We start from the raw sequence: 18108 nt of genomic DNA, 5'->3' as shown, positions 1-18108 counted from the left end.
AAACCTTAGGATTGGAAATTCATGGGATTTTCTCAAGGTCACACAAAATTATTTGTCACTGCTTGATTAAAATCTTCGGGTTGAGAAAATCATCTGACCGATTTGGTAGAAGTAATGTCTGTGGTGTACAGAATTCTCAGCACTTACAGGCAGGTGAAGTGCTGGGGTGAGTGCCTGATATTGAGGACGTACTAAAGAGTGCCCAGCCTAGGGCAAGAGCCCAGTATGACAAGAGAAAACTACCTTATACTAATACATGCGCATTATTTCTACCTTCCTATACATTTTATGATGAAAAGAGTATTAAAAATCATCTAGTCTAGTTTTTCCCATTTAAAGATGAAGATGTTAAAACTCAGGCAACTAGAACCTTGCCCAGGTTTGATCATCAAGCTACCTAGTATAATTTGGTATTTTTTCCCCTATTAGTCCATACATTTTTTTTCAAATTACTTTCACTTCCACACATAAGTGACAAGCAAATGATCTTCAAGAATTCACCTGAGCATGTAAGAAAATAGCTGATCTGATATCTGAAAAGCTTAAAGACACAAAACCATTTCAAAGCCAGTTTTTTGCATCATTTCCTAGGGAAAAGAATTGTTCATCATGAGTTAAATTATAGGAAAGGGTTAAAGTGTGTAGTTAGCACTGAAAATTGAACAAGATGTGACTATAAATCAATGAGGCTGAACTTCAGAAAAACATACCAGAAATTCTTTAGCAAATGCAAATTCTTCATCATGATTCTTACCTGGAGAATACATATTTAACTCCAGTGATACTTTCACTGCTCAAAATACTTATAAAATTTCTCTTTTGGAACTGTCTTAAGAACCAGTGCACATGAGACCACACACACACATGCAACTCAGTCACTCAAAAGAAAAATCAGTCTCATTATTTTATAGTTACATCCTATTTTTGACCAAAAATGGCAAATACCCATCTTGATCACCCACCTTATTCATAAGACTTGTCTCCAAATGGCTTTTGCTTGTTTCCAAAATTCAAATTCACCCTCAAAGGACGAAGATTTGCCACAACTCAGGATATTCAAAATAGTATGACGAAGGTTCTAAAGATAATTCCAAAAGTGCTTTGAGCAATGGCAGCATCATTGGGATAATGGTATAGCCTCCCAACGTGATTTCCTTGAAGGAAAGAACACTCAGGTGGATGTGTACATTCTGGTATGTTTTTGAATTTTTAAAATAAATCAATCTTGTTCCCTGATAGTCACATCTCAGATGAGGCGAAAAGTAAGCACAAAATTAAATATAAATTTGAATTCTCTAAAAATAATACCTTTCAAAACATTTCCCCACATGTTCTCAACACTTTTCAAAAACCTTATACAATACACTTTAAAAACAAAGTGTGGTGATTACAACACACAGTAGAACTGCTGATTAAAAGTAATTACATTACTAGGCCCTACACTAAGATGCTCAGAATCCTATAAATCTGCTTAGTTCTTCTTACCTGTAAACAAGGGTGTCATCATAAGTACCATTGTACTGGATTTGAAACATACGTATTCCAGGGATATTTCTTTGAAAATTAAATTTTAGTAGTGCTGTTGATGAAGTTGCTTCTGCCACCACAATTTTATCTTGACTCATTTTAGTATCACCATTACTACTGCTCGTGTTAGAACCTGACTTAGTAGAAGTTGAAATATCTGAAGAACCAGGATCAGGCTCATGAATATGGTTTGTACTGTTTAGTACGTGAGGGAGTTTAATTATTTGTAAAGCCATGGATTGGGTTGCTTCCCCAGCAGGATTGGAAGCAATGCAGGTAAAAGCACCTGAATCCTTCATAGTCGTAATCAGAATATCAAGCGTTCCATTATCATACACCAGAGACCGTGTTGCATTTGAAATAAGTTTCCCTTCAGGAGAAATCCAGTGAATTGCAGGCTCTGGGTCTCCCCTAGCCTTACACCTCAATGTTGCTCTTTGACCCTCCAGGACTCTCATCTCATGTGTATGACGAGTGATGAGAGGAGGCTCACACAAAAACTCTTCCTCAGGAATTGACCAGAAATAGCGACCAGTTAGCAGTGCAGGAGAAGCACACGTCTCTAAGTCATCTTCTCTGGACAGTCGCCTCAACCACAGCAATTCACAATTGCAATGTAAGGGGTTTCCACCAAAACTTAATGCGAATGTAGATGGGCTTATGATTCCTGAGGTTGCTAGTACCTGAGCTCGCTGAAAGAGAGGGTCAGGTGGTAGCTTCTGCAGTTTATTGGATGTCACATCTAGCCGAGTCATCTTGTGCAAGTGGGAGAAAGTCCCCTTAGGAATGTTGTCGATCATATTGTGATCCAGACTGAGGGTGTGCAAACTAACCATCTTCTCCACGGCATCCCAAGGAATCGTTTCTAGATTATTATAAGACAGGTCCAGCTCCTCCAGGGCAAACACGTCATCGAATGCAGTCGAAGAAATTAACGTCAGCTGGTTGTTGTTCAATATCAAATGGTGGAGGTTGGAAAGCCCGCTGAACATGTCATTTGTAATCTTAGTCAACCTGTTGCTATTCAAATGCAACGCCCTCAAATTTCGTAGATCAGCAAAAGCATGAGGAGTAATAAAACTTATTGTATTCCTGGATAGTGTCAGGTCCACCAAGCTGGTCATATTGGCAAAATCTTTTCTTTTGATATTTGTAACAAAATTGTCTGCCAACCGCAGTTCCACAGTTCTTCTGTCAATGTTTGGTGGAACAAATAAAAGCCCTTTCTTGGCACAGAGGGTTGCAAGATTAGGAGACAAAATCTGACAGACACAACGCTTTGGACAGATCTGAGCTCTCACTGCTATGCCAATGAAAAGCAGATAAAAAAGAAATTTTTCCATTGTAGATCAGTTTAAGAGCCTGTAGGAAAAGACATATAATAGAGTGTTAGCATCCAGTCATTGAATGAGTGCAGATTACTGCTAGGAGCCTATCCTCATGCCATTTAGAATATAGAATGTCATACTTAACAAAAAAAGTATTAAATACCTTCTGTAATGAAGATTTTTTTCCTTTGGACATGAGAATTGAATACATATCATTTATAACTTAATAGCACATAAGATAAGAGAAATAAAAATATTGTTAAAGTATTCTACTTTAAGTGACATTTTAGAAATATGTCGAAGATAATAAATATGCAAAACAGAGAGTACCAGACTTACTTAAATAGTGGCATTTCAGAGATACTTCACCCAAATCCCAAAGAACATGTTTTGTAAGTAGAGAAATAGGTTAAGGAATATCTGAGGATTTACAGCTAGTTCAGATCACTAGCCTACTTTAGAGAAATAAAAATAAAACACCAAACGTTGTTAAATTAACATTGTAGCATGATATAATTTTTGAAGATTTAGTTTTTATTGGAAGGACAGATTTACATAGAAGAAAGGGCAGACATGGAGAGAAATCTTCCAACTTCTAGTTGCAGCCACCACTGTTGGTCCAGTCCAAAGCCAGGAGTCTGAACATTTTTCTGGGTCTCCCTGCATGTGTGAAGGACCCCAAGGACTTGTGCCATCTCCTATTGTTTCCCAAGCACACTAGCAGCAAGTACAACTGAACGTGAAGCACATGGAATTGTAGGCAGAGGCTTAACCTACTAAGTTAAGGTGCTGGCCCTGTAGCACAATATTTGAATAGTATAAATTATCCACCAAGTTTTAGTCATGTTTTAAAACATATTTATTTTTATTGTGATGGCAGATATACAGAAAGGAGGAGATACTGAAAAAAAGATCTGTCCACTGGTTCATTCCCCAGGTGTCTGCAGCTGCAGAACTGAGCCAGTCTGGAGCCAGGAGCCAGGAGCAAGGGGGCATGCATCTCTTCCTGATCCCCCAGGCCGGTGCAGGGTCGTAAGTCTTTGAGCTGTCCTCAACTGCTTTCCCAGGTCACAGGCAAGGAAATGGATGAGAAGTGAAGCAGCCAGTGTATGAACCAGCGCTCATATGGAATCTCAGTGAATACAAGGTGAGGACTTCAGCCACTAGGTTATCATGCCCGGCCTAAGTTTTATTCATTTTTACCGTCTATCTTGGTATAATATAACTTTCTATCATTCAGGATCCTATTGACAAAAACCAGAGTATCATTTACTATATTGTGAGCTTTTGAAGATAATTTGTGTAAATCAGTTCCCAAAGGACTCAAGAGTAAGCTGAAAAATATCATATTCTGCTTTAATATATTTCAAAAAATCATAATGCCTTAATATTTGTCCAAATTGGATTTTAAGAAGTGATAAACATTTTGATTATTTCATTTTCCAGTTATCTTGAGTATATATTTCTATTGAAATTAATTCTCAAAGATAAAAATACCAATCCATTTGTGATTAATTTCATGAAGTTTGCAATATAGGAGGGAAAACAGCTATTGAAAACATTTAGTCTTTTAACTGATTTTATGTATGAAATACAGAATCATTGAGAAGTATTATAAATCACTTTTATATTTATAAGATGATAATTGTAAATTATTTTGTTTTTTATTAAATCTTAAATATGTTTGTATTAATTATATTAAATATAGTTTTTCTCTACAAATTCTTTGTACTGACTGAAAAAGCAATGAGTAAATGAGTTCTTCCACCACTGGTAGCAAAGAAAAAAGTGTGAAAACATATAAAAATTTTCAGATGTAGGAAAAGATTAAGCTTAGAACTGTGATCCGTGATATGGGTGAATAAAATACAAACTTTGTAATGACTTTTGAAGACATTTTTCGCTATACAGCATAAAATGGGAAATAAAGACAAACTACAAACAGTCTTATTAATCTGATGAAAGAGGATTTCCATGTACAGTCTCAGGTGGTTGCATTTTGTGAGGTAGTGTAGCAAAGGACAGAAGACTACAAGTTCTTCCAAACACATCATTATTGTTGGTATTATTGTTGTTGGAAGAAATGGAGAGAATCCTTCCATCTGTTGCTTCATCCCTCGGAAAGATGGCAGCAAGAGTTAGGTCTGGGATGGAGCCAGGAACTGGACCTCACTCCAGGTTTCCCATAGTGAGGACAGGAACCCAAATTTCTTGAACCATCAACACCTGCCTTTCAAAGTCTGCACTGGCAAGAGCATGGAGTCTAGAAAAAAAGCCAGGAATTGAACCCCTGCATCACAACATGTAATAGGGCATCCAAGTAACCCATGCAGGGGCAGGTCATGAATGGTAACCCTCTTGAAACGTAGGGGAAACAAAAAGATGATCGAAAAGGAACAAAATTCAGCAACCTAAGGAACAATTACTAAAAAGTCAAAGATACTCTAATTGGAATATCAGAATATGGGGAGGGAGATCACCCCTGAATCTCTGCCTGCTTGGCCCACGTGGAAGGTCATAAGGACACAGCACATCATGTCCCTGAAGCAGCATCCTGGCATTGGTCTTAGTACACTGATCTGATCACTGGACATGCAGGTGAGAGCAGTGGGCTGTGCACCAGCTTCTCTTCTCTGTCCTTGGACAAGATGTGTTGGGACTCTCTTTATAAGCAACTCTGAAAAGCCGGCAGCCCCACATTTTCTGCCAGCCAGACATGATCTACATGATCAAAAGCATATTTTTGAGGGTTCAGAGAGACAGAGATGCCTACTAACCAGTCATGGTGCCATTGTTGGGTGGGAGCATTGTTGGGAGACACCCTTCTGCCTCCTCTTTTTCTTAGTCTATAGCAGTGTGCACTGGCTTTCCAATACCAGAGCATGCTCCACCAGATTGCTCCAGTTTTTCTTGCTGAGGAACGCTTCCCTTGTGATCATGGGGGCCTGCTGGTCTGGGCGTTGAAGAAATGTGATGAGAAAATACTAACTTTTAAGAGTAAGCTTAACAGAAAGAAACCGTACCTAGCTACATCATAATCAAATCGTAGAGACCATGGGGACCAGGGGAGAAACCAAAACCATAAAGCAGGCAAAGGGATAAGAGATTAAAATAAATTGCACAAAATGAGAGTGACTTCTGATTTCTCACTGAATTTTTTTTTTGTAAATAAAACAAGATGGGAGATCATCAGAACTATTTTTGAAGTGCTTAAAGAGGAAAAAAATTACACCAACCTTGCGGGATTTTTTATCATATAAATAAAGATAAGAAAATTTAGAGAAGTATTTTTCAGCTGAGGATTTTTGGACGAATTTTAGAGTTTCATCAATAACAGATTACAAGAAAATGCAGTATAATGAACAGAAAAAGCATACTATTTTGTAGCTGAAGGAAAATTACAGAACATGGCAATACTTGTCCCTTGAAAAATGGAGAAAGATCAACAGAAACAATACATTAGTACATTATAGATAAATATGACACTTTTTGTTATTGTGCTTAGTAGGTTTATAACAGTACTTCGGGTATGGACATGGAAAGTGTAGGAAGCTACCACTGTCACTGCAATAATTACAATCAAGTGGGCATGTTACAAATGCTATTCCTAAAGATGACTCCATAATGTTAATACAAAAAGAAGAACGAAATTCTAAGGTGATACTGCAAAAGAAAACATACATAGGCATCCCTCTGTTCATTAAGAGAAGAAAAATGATCTGCCTTTCTGGAACTAGGAGAAACCTGCCCACCTCTGTGCAATTAAACATAAGCCACAAGAGACCCCAAAGCAAGAGGAGAGAGTCCTAACATTCATTTCATTCTCTGTGGTCTGCATTGAGTGATAGGAATAACAGCTGGAAAATATAGGGATGGGAAAAAATGGAATTTCTCTCAAATACTAGTTATCTGCAGATAAGATAGAATTGCTGAAGGAAAGGAAAAATGAAAGAAATACTTTGCATGACTTCAGCTTGAAAAAGGAAGAAAGCAGAAGAGCTAAGATAAATGGCCATTCTGAAGGAGTTCATCTGTAAAAGACTAAGGGTATGATAAGAAAGCTAAATTTCTTTTTTTAATGTTTATTTATTTTTATTGGAAAGTCAGATGTATAGAGAGGAAGATAATTCGTCCACTGATTCACTCCCCAAGTGGGTGCAATGACCAGAGCTATGCCAATCCATAGTCAGGAGCCAGGAGCTTCTTCTGGGTCTCCCACACAGGTGTAGAGTCCCGAGGCTTTGGGCCATCCTCGACTGCTTTCCCGGGCCACAAGCAGGGAGCTGGATGGGAAGCAGAGGTGCCGGGATTAGAACCAGCACTCGTATGGGATCCCTGTACATGCAAGGCAAGGACTTTAGCCGCTAGGCAACTGTGCTGTGTTCAGAAAGTTGAATTTCAACAAGAGAATGCCTGCGGTGGCACTGGGCAGCTAGGAAACCCTTGGGAATCTCCACCATCATAGAGTGTAAGGAAAATGCAGCCAAAAGGAAAAAAAAAGCAAAGAAAGTCAAGGTTGTGATTTAGGATCAATCACACCTGTTCAGTTACCAATAAAGCCAATAAAGCCTTATGGTTTTAGTACAGGGTGAGATTTATGAAATCAGAGGATGCAGCTCTAGAGCAGATTTACAAAATTACTGGACAGTCAGATCCCAGATCCTACTCAATAGAAAATTCCTAACCCCATCCCCAAAACATTTGAAAATATGGACAACTGAACAATAACGGCATTGTTAACACTTTACAAATGTTAATTGCAGAACATATAGACTGGGTCTTCATTAACAAAGACTGAAAGAAAGCAGACAACATCCTTTCAAAAAAATGTGCATGCTGCACAAAAAGTTTGCGTAAAAATATGAAAGAAGCATGAAAATGTGATCAACATTCAAAAATGGCAATGCTCAATGGAATAGACACAAAGACAACCTAGACACTGTAGTAACCGTAGGAAGTATGTATATACCTAGTGGAAAAAGTTGATGAATTGTCTGAGAAGTAAACATTTGGTTCCTTTTCAAATGTCTGTGAGGGCACAACTAAGTAACATAATAGCTTGGTTATATGTACATGGACGTTCTTAGGCAAACACGAAGTTAGTGGTCAAAATAGCTAAAGTAAACGGTGCAAAGATTGTAATCTCATAGTCATACATAAAGGAGAAAGTGGGGAAGGAACTGTGTGTATGTATGTATACATGTGTGTATATATATGTATATATACATATGTATATATGTATGTATGTATGTATATATACATACAGAGAAATAGATAGTAATAGCTATATAATCAAGAGCATTTGATAGTGTAAAGGAATCAAGTTTTCATGAAACCATGAAAATACTGAATGGACATAAATGTTAGAACAACTCTGCGCTATAAAGTAATATTAATACAGGAAAAAATAGAGGAGTGTTTTAAAATCCATTTACAATTTGAGATGCAAATTCACTGTAACAAACAAAGTAAGCCGTCAGAAATTGAGCAGTGGTTCAGAAGATTTGAGTAATCAAATACCTGTATCAAGAAACCCAACATAATTTAGGATTTGGAGACACAATTTCAACATATATATTTACTTAAGAAGTTTGACAAAGACTGTCCTTAAAATTGACCGTACTTCTCAAAATGTCTAAGATACTGTATATCAGATGGGCTACATAGGCTTACCACCTGACATTTTCTTATAAATTAATAAAACAAAACATCTAAGAAATGCAAAAATGAAAATTTAGAATTGCATGGATCAAAAAATTAAATGGGAGAAATATTCTGACTTAACGTGAAAAACAAATGTAACAAAACTCATGAAGAGTAGTGCATTAAATTATCAGAGAGAGGCTGCATTTGTTAACAGTTGTTTAAAATAAATAATATATGTTTGAAACCTAAAATTAACTAACAAATGAAAAGGGAATGATTGAATAAAAAGCATAAATTAATAAAATGGAAATAAGATACAAGATAAAGAAAACACACGTCATATTAGAAAGTTATGATTTAGAAATATTAGTAAAATTATCTATATATATTTAAGACTAAGAAAAGAGAAAAATGATTGTCATTTTTGTTCATGTTTGCAATCCACTCGAAATGTGGTCTTGTGGCCTTTTCATACAGTATTACTTGAACGTTATGATTAGTAACAAATTGAGCCTGTGATGGTAGAGCAAGAGGCATGGATGTTGGTGAAGTGAACATGACAGCAAGGGAAATGGAATATTTTTTAAGGGTTTATTTTCTTTTTATTGGAAAGTCAGATATACAGAAAGGAAGATCTTCGGTCCGATGATTCACTCCCCAAGTGAGTACAATGGCTGGTGCTGTACCGATCCGAAGCCAGGAGCCAGGAACTTCTTCCAGGTCTCCCACACAGGTGCAGAGTCCCAAGGCTTTGGGCTGTCCTTGACTGCTTTCCCAGGCCACAAGCAGGAAACTGAATAGGAAGAGGAGCTGCCGGGATTAGAACCAGCACCCTTACGGGATCCTGGTGCACTCAAGGCCCAGGAAATGGAATTGTTTTCTTGGAATTGTACCTTTGTAACACATAAAATCTATTCTCATTATATGAATTAAGAAGAGAAAGAATAAATAAAAGCAAAACCAAACAATAAGAATAAAAAACAGTCATCAGTACAGATCCCAAGAGCATTAAAAGACCAGTGAAAGATTTTTATGAATAGCATCATGCCAGTGAATGCAACAATTTACATTATTTGGCAAATTTACTAAAAAATTGCTATATATATTTCAAGGCAGACATGGTGATTGACAAAATGAAAGTAAATCAGAATAAACTTTGGCCACCCTCTTAAATCTAACTATACTTTCTATTTGAGACATCCCAATAATTAAGAAAATAATGTGAGTTGTGATCAATGAGTTTTCCCAATTTATTAGAACTAGGCTGAGATTTCAAAAACTGAAAATGAAAAAATGTCAAGGATTAGCTAAAGAGGTAGTTTTCAAATTCTAGGAGATAAAAAATCAATTCGTGACATATTTATTAATACATGAGCGCTTGAAATAATGCATATGAGTTAGAGCAGAGTACTTTCATGCTTTTTTATAATTAACAACTTTTTTATTTAGCAATGTGAGAAGGCCCGAATTGCAATTCTGTGTAGCTTGCTCATGAGAAAACAAAAAAGCCATCAGAATGGTGTGACTGAAAAGTTCTTTCTATTCCACTGATAAACCTACGAGGGTGGGACTGCACTTTCATCTTGCTAAAAGCATCTTATGGGCGAAAGCCATCTTGTAAGCTTTTAAAGGAACATCCACCTTTTCTCTTTGCAAAACTTTCATCCATATCATCAAATGCAACATAAAATTCTTTTATCTAGTTAAATAAAAGTATTTCAAACAAAATCGCTATTGCAAAAAGAATTAAATGCAAAAACACACGTATTTTAATTAAATCTTTGAGTCTACTGTAAGAGTAAATATTAACAGTTGAAAATTTTGAAAAATATTTACCCATCTCTATTGTATATGGTGTGTTCCTTGAAGCAAATTCTTTCCAGATACAATGTGGTCCTTTGATAAATAAAGAAGAATCTATCACACACCCAGCTTTCACTTCATGGTATTTATAATGTATGCTCAAGAGAATCAGTATTTATTGGAAGGGGATATAAAAGCGCCTTTAGATTTTACAAGTAACTGGACGGATAAGCTTATTGCCTTCAGAAACCAATATGGTAGAAACTTACACACGGAGTTAAAACTGGTGAATTCCACTGGAACTGCCTAGTCATAACTCAGGACTCAATCGGGTAAATTAGTACTCCTTTACAGGGCCCAGATTAATCCTTCAGTATAGACAAGTTATTTTAGGATACTGAAATAGTTACAGTATTGATATAATATTTTAATATAATGTAGTTAAGGACATTTGATACTTATGAATGTTGTTGGTTGTGACATTACCCTCTTGTGGTAGAATTGTGAATACTAACACTTAAACGGCATTCTTCATATAAATATAGTGAGGTTATTGCAATTGAAATGACTGAATCCATGCCTAATAATCTGATAAACAAAAAGAAATATATTTTTGATTATTTTATAGGTGAAGAAGTGATTTGGGTTTTTTTATTAAAGATTTATTTATTTTTATTACAAAGATTCACAGAGAGGAGGAGAGACAGAGAGGAAGATCTTCCGCCCGATGGTTCACTCCCCAAGTGTCTGCAACGGCTGGAGCTGTGCCAGTCCAAAGGCAGGAGTCCGGAGCCTCTTCCTGGTCTCCCATGTGGTGCAGGGTCCCAAGGCTTTGGGCCGTCCTCGACTGCTTTCCCAGGCCACAAGCAGGGAGCTGGATGGGAAGTGGAGGAGCTGCCAGGATTAGAACTGGTGCCCATATGGGATCCCGGTGCATTCAAGGCAAAGACTTTAGCCCCTAGGCCACGCTGCCAGGCCCAAGGAAGTGATTTGTAAAACAAAATTTACATTAATTTACTGAGTGGAGAACTTGTAATGTTGTATCATCCTTCTAATGTGTAGATATGCAAATGATTTAGCAATGTGTAAACATTGACCATTATGTTTTTCTTCCTTAGTACAGTTAACATAATAAATCATTATTTTTCTTAAGACTGATTTGTTTTTATTGGAAAGGCAAGCATACAGAAAGAAGGAGAGACAGAGAAAGACCTTGTATCCATGGAATCAATCCCCTGTTGGCCTCAGTGGCCAGAGACACGCCAATCAGAAGCCAAGATCCAGGAGCATCTTCTTGTTCTGCCACTTAGGCGCTGGGTCCCAAGGTCTTAAACTGTCCTCTCCTACTTTCCCAGGCTATAAACTGCAAGCTTGATGGGAAGTGGAGCAGCTGGGGCAGGAACCAGTGGCCATAAGGGACCCTGGCAGATCCAAGGCAAGGATTTCACATGAATATCATATTCAAGATATTTTGCTGGAATCATCTAAATTTGGAAGGTTTGATTCTTTACAGGACAAGTACACAAAATTAATATAAATGTCAAAGTATAAAATGCTTGAATTAGTATGACTTTTAATAGTTAAATATACACAATTCAAAGGGGCTTGTTAGTTCTTAGGTGACATCCTGAGATATTTGTTTGCAGCAAATTTATGCACATGGATATATTTTGACATGACTTTTGCATATATTAAGACATAATATTTATAATGTTCTACAGGTATGTGACAACAAATATCAATAGCAACAAATAATGGCAGTCATCATTCACTGAATATAAATAAACATAAAAGAAATAATGGTCTTTTTATTTTATTTTATAAATGAGAAACACTGAAACTTCACATTAATTTAGTGAGTAAAATATCCTGTGTTGTATGACCTCTGTAACTTGTAGTCAAGTAAATATTTCAGCAATTCTCTGCTTCTCTAACTTCAACTGAAAGCTAACAGACACTTCATGTCTTTAAAAACCTTTTGAATTTAATTTATTAATTTACACTAGAAAACAAAAGTTTGTCCATTATATTATATACTTACCATATGATTTTCTGTTTAATCAACTCGAACAATTACATATAAGAAATCTACTTTTATTCACATTCCAATAGAATGAAATTGAATTTAAGAAATATTAACTAATCCCTACAAGGTCTTATAAACAAGTTAAAAATTAAAGGAAATTACAAAGTGAGTTGAAACATAAACATTATCTATTTTTAAAACCTATGCTTTTCCATTATTTTAATTCTTCGGTTGTAAATTTGATACACTGTGTTTTTCTTACTAGATAGGACTTTTTAAATTTAATTTATTTATTTCACTTGACAGTCATAGGTTCATTCTCCAATGACCGCAATGGTGAAAGCTGAACCACTAAGCAGCAATGAACCAGAGCTTCTCTTGGGTCTCCCTAGAGGGTTCAGGGTCCCAAGGCTTTGGACTATACTCCTCTGCTTTCCCAGGGCACAGCAAGGAGCTGTGTGGGAAATGGATCAGCAGGACCTGAAGTAGTACCACATGGATACAGACATTTCCATGTGGAGGATTAGGCAATTAAGCCACCACATTAGCCCCTATTAGAACTCTTCATGTAAAAGTTGCTAATTATCACAGCAATAACCTTGTTATCATATGGTCCACTCAATTATTTTTCTAGCCTGTACTCATAATCAAATTATATTTAAAAGACAATAGCTTAATTTAGGACAAACTTAAGCATAGTACTTTTTTGTTGTTGTTAGCTTGATACATGGTCATAATCCCATATAATTAAATCAGCAAATAAGAATTGAGAAGAATGATTTAATTTTAAAAATGAAAAAGCCAAATCCTCCACCAAGAAACTATTAGAACTGATTAAAAAAATTAGTAAGCTTTCAGAATGTATGACCAATTTAAGGGACTAGCTTAGAGTCACCCTGTGGAATGATCACATTCTACATGGGCTCTGCTCTGTCTCTCTGGCTATTCTACTTCTGCTCCAGCTCCCTGTTAGTACAAGATGACCAAAGATTCTGGGTTCCTGTTGCCCATGCAGGAGACCTGGAAGAAACTTCAGGCTCTTGGCTTTAGCCAGGCTTAGTCTCAACTATTCCAGACATGAGTGAACCAGTGGATGGCAGATTGCTTTCTGTCTGTCACACATACATACATGCACACACACACAAAATGGCATTCTGGCGTTTGCAATAAGATGAAACTGGCTACTGTTATGTTGGGCAGATAAGAAAGAAAAACACTGTATGTTCTCTCTTGTATGCAGAACCTAAAAATAATAAAATTTGTTATTGTCCTAGCTGCTATATATATTACACATGTACTTATGTGCATTTTAAGCATGTATGTATATATTTATATTTATGTATTGGATTTTATATAATCATTATTAGAGTTTTAGATGGGAGTGAAATACAGTTTCGGGGATCTTGAATGATAGGTACCAAAACACAGTGAAGTGTGATAAGAAAGTTTGATGATTCCCTACAATGGTTAACCTTCAGGATTTGAAGTTCAACTAGCTATTACATGTACCAAGGGTTACCTAAAATAAAATTGTGTTTCGCTTAAGTTTTCTTATTTGTAAATAGAAGGTGAAGTTCATAGGAAATAGAAAAGTAATTTATATTTAAACCTTTTACTATTAATCCAGCTGTACCTATAAAAATTGGTAAGTATAATCCATCTGGTAAAAAAAAAATGGTCCTTTGTTGAGACAAACAATTTGACAACCTGTCTTGTACCTGGAAAGTTGCCCAAGGCATGACTTTCAAAGATGACACAAAGCAAAGGATAACCAAATTCTTCAACTTGACACATGATGAGGAAGAGCAGCAAAATTGAGAGAACCAAAAAAATTTGGATGAAATGGTTGCAATATGACCTTCAGGTAAACAAGCGAACTTTCAGTTTAAGAGTACCTGGTATGGCACTGTTGCTATCCATCAATGTCAAACCTGAAGACTTACCTGCTTAATGAGAAGTAGTGAACAGAACTTGACATTGAGTGGTTAGGAAACTGAATCTTATTGAAAGCCTGAAGACATTATGATGCATGTAAGAGTTCAGCCTGATTCACTGTTGCAAACTGTTTCTGCCACATTTCTTTGCAGGATAATCAGGCTTAAGTGGACACAGAAAGAAAAGGTATACATGTAGAACACTGTCATCAACATGTGAAGCAATAAAATCATTACGCTCTAAACACAGTAGACAACCTTTGTTCTGTTCCAATATCCAAGCATATAACTGCCATTTATGTAGTACTGGCTCTTAGTCACGATCAGCTGTAAGAATATACACTTAATGTACAAATTAAAAGGAAGCAATGATATAATACAGTGATTACAGAAGAGATTAAATTTTCTTCTCAACCAGTGAAGATGTTTTTGCCACAAAATGGACGAACATGTGAGATAATGCATTTCTTAATCAATTATCAATCCACATATTTGCAAATACATTATATACAATAAATATTTATAATTTTATCTGATAAATAGAGATGAAATAATACAATTGTATCTGCTATTAATTGGCATTTCAAATAAGGAAGTGACTTATTGATTTTATGATACATTTTAATTGAGATTGTGAAATGTAAATCTTTGGGTCTTTAAGGCATCACACTATCCACTGTATTTAACATTCCCTCTAACCGGATCCTGTGGTATTATTGGCTCCGTGGTGCTGTTGCCATAGCAACTCAAGCAACACAGCCATGGGGTACTACAGAAAGGATGGTAATCAGCCCAGACACCTAGTATGACAGAAGTCAGGCTTCTAGAAATATCGATGGCTCTTCAAAAAAAAAAATGTAATTTAATGTCTTTGTGTTATTGTGGAGTTTGAGGTAGTTTGATCATTTTCAACTGAGTTCCTAATAGAATAACTAAGATTCAAGAAAGCTGAGAAACATGGAACAGGAAAGTCCTACGTGTCTAGTGTCAGAAGAAGTAGATTTACTGGGGGCTTTACTGCTAAATATGTGAACGGATGAAAAGTCCCGGCAGTGCTCCTACAGAAATATTTTGACAAAGTAACACCATATGGAAGGTTTTATATCTCAGGAAGCAATGTGTTCTCTCTCTTGCTCTTCTTTCTCCGTCTCCTGCTCCTCTTCACCTACTAGCCTGTCTCCATTTCTCTTCCTCAGGGAAGTGAGAACTAAAATTATGTACAATAGTTAACTGTTGAGGTAAGTGCACTCATTTTGGTATGAAGAATATTCAATAAAAGTGGCATAATTTATAGCATATCTAACATTTTATTTCATGTTGACTTTAAATTATGTGATACATTTAGTTCATGACTGAAAGTAGGAGCAAGAATGGATGTTATTCACCTAAGGTATCTCTAAACTGTCTCACAGCCCGGTGGTCTGGGATGCACGCACCATAGGTACGAGTGCCTCAAACGTGCCAATGCAGCAGCGTAGCTGGCAGAGTCAGGACCACCAGGTGGAAGAGCCTATTCCAATTTTAGAAAGAGCTATGATGTGTCAACAGGGCAAACTTTAAACACTGATTTACTTATTTGAAAGGCAGTTACAGAGGAGGAAGGGGAGAGAGAGAGAAACAAAAGGAGAGATCTTTCACCTGCTATTTCACTCCTCAGAGAGCTGCAACGGCAAAGGGCTGATCTCAGCTGAAGCCATGAGCCAATAAATTCTTAGAGATCACCCATATGTGTAGCAGGGACCAAATCATTTGGACCATCTTCTCTTGCTTTTTTGGGTCATTAGTAAAGAGCCTTATTCAAAGCAGAGCAACTGGGACACAAACTGGTGCCCATTTAGGATGCTGATATTATAAGTTGTGGTATTACTCTATGTCACAATGTTAGCCCCTTTCAATTGGGTCAATTGTTAATTAAGATATTAAAATATTTTCATGAGTCACAAAGAAGCAGAACATAGGAGTTTAGTGGAACAAAGCATAACAAACATACAATCATCTTATATTCATACAAACTTATTTATGTATCTCTGTGTTAAAACTTGTGTTCATGAATATGACTATACAAGGAGGTTCCCTTTCTAAAATTCATTCTTCAGGAAATTAACCCACATTTTTATCCTTTGTATTGCTTCCCATAATTAGAGGTTTATTTTTTGCTTCCTTTGCAAGTAAGTGCAATTCTGTGAGTCACAGTTTCCTATGATATATCAGTGAAAAATTCTCAGAAGAACTTTAAAGTAGACTGATTAACAAAAAATATCTGAGATGGGATATAGCTTCTTGTTGTTTTATCTGTTTGCCTTCCTCTGAACTAAAATTTAGATGCAGTGTTTTGAAACTTGGTGCATTGTGGTGACTTTGTAGATGAGACTTATGAGCCAAGATGATGAAGGAAGAATTCCTGATGTCATGGATTTGCTCTACAGGCCTGGATTACCTCCCGGCATGTTTATGATACTATTTTAGAAAGTCTCTGTAGGGGAGCGTAGAGGGGAGCCATTTGACACTGTCATAAAAGCAGATGGGAAGCAACACTTTCTGAGTGCTAGGAGTTGGCTCCCAACTCTACCCTGACTCGAGCCTCCTGCTAACCTAAGCACTAGGGAGCAACACAAGAGGACTCAAGCAGTGTGGCTCTTGTCACCAACCTAGGAAATCTAGGCTCACTTCCCAGGTCCCAGGGATGGGGAGTAAATGGTAGTTTTGTATTTCTAATCTTTCTGCACCTCAAATAAACACATGCTTTAAAAAGTATCTGCTATTGGGCCTGGCACAATGGCAAAACTGACTAATCCTTTCTTACAAGAAACAGGATCCCATATGGGCATTGGTTCATACCTTGGCTGTTTCACTTCCCATCCAGTAACCTGCTTGGGGCTTGCAGTGGAGGAAGCCCAAGGCCTTGGGACCCTGGACCCATACGGGAAACTCAAAAGAAGTTCCTGGTTCCTGGCTTTAGATCTGCTTAGCTCCAGTCATTACAGCCCTTGGGGAGTGAGCCAGTGGATGGAAGATCTTTGTCTCTCCTACTCTCTGTAAATCTTCCTTTCTAATAAAATAAATAAATAAGTATCTGTTATTCACAGCCAACTAATCTCAATTGTTTACAGTGATTTTTAAGTTACTGATATATCAAGTATAAATATGCTAGATTAATTAGAAACATGTAATATGTTCAAGTCTTTATCACCATAGATATTTTCAATATGCTTTATGTTTCAATATTTTTAGTTTACCAATTACTCTATTTCATTATATTCACTTCATCTGTATGTTATAATATTACACACACACTGTTCTTGAAAGCATAATATGGAATTCATGACAAGGATCATACAGTGAGAGAAGAGTGCATTATTTTGCAGAGGGTGAATTTAGTGGTACAACATTTATAGCTATTAAATAGTTTTTCTCAAAAAATTATATGCAGTGTGCACATATTTTGTGTAAAACAAAAGAACACACTAAAACTAACTTCGATTCCATTAATACTAATTCACCCATGCCAGCCATGAGTGACAACCATATAAAGTCTATTAATTGAGACATTTCTGACAGATATTGCTCTAGGCTATAACGAAATTCTCAAAGACAAGCATTTTAAGAAGATTCAAGTGAGTAAACGCATTTAGCATACATCCATCATTTATCAACAGGAAGGCATTACTCATTTAACCCCTAAGGCACTTCTTGATAGCATCTTGATAGCTAAGGAAGTTCATTACATTAGTGTAACTAAGAATAATTTTATATATTTGTTGTTCAATTACAGATAAACCCTGACTATGGGAGTGAAATGTAAAAACAACTGTACAACTTGGTCACTGTTAGATGTGTGACCCAA

General features: G+C 36.5%; 1 protein-coding gene across 1 annotated transcript in view; it reads right to left on the bottom strand.

The window, feature by feature from the left end:
- Positions 1–18108, bottom strand: part of LRFN5 (leucine rich repeat and fibronectin type III domain containing 5) — a 187625-nt gene that overhangs the window by 16864 nt on the left and 152653 nt on the right. Inside the window, exon 3 of the mRNA XM_058666377.1 lies at positions 1486–2889. Coding sequence (XP_058522360.1) covers positions 1486–2870 — 1385 coding nt within the window. The 5' untranslated portion in view covers positions 2871–2889. The remainder of the gene's footprint in view (positions 1–1485; positions 2890–18108) is intronic.

Source organism: Ochotona princeps, chromosome 6 (genome assembly GCF_030435755.1).
Source record: "Ochotona princeps isolate mOchPri1 chromosome 6, mOchPri1.hap1, whole genome shotgun sequence".
NCBI lineage: Eukaryota > Metazoa > Chordata > Mammalia > Lagomorpha > Ochotonidae > Ochotona > Ochotona princeps.
Note: the sequence above shows the minus strand (reverse complement) of the source record. Positions and strands in the feature narration are given on the sequence as shown.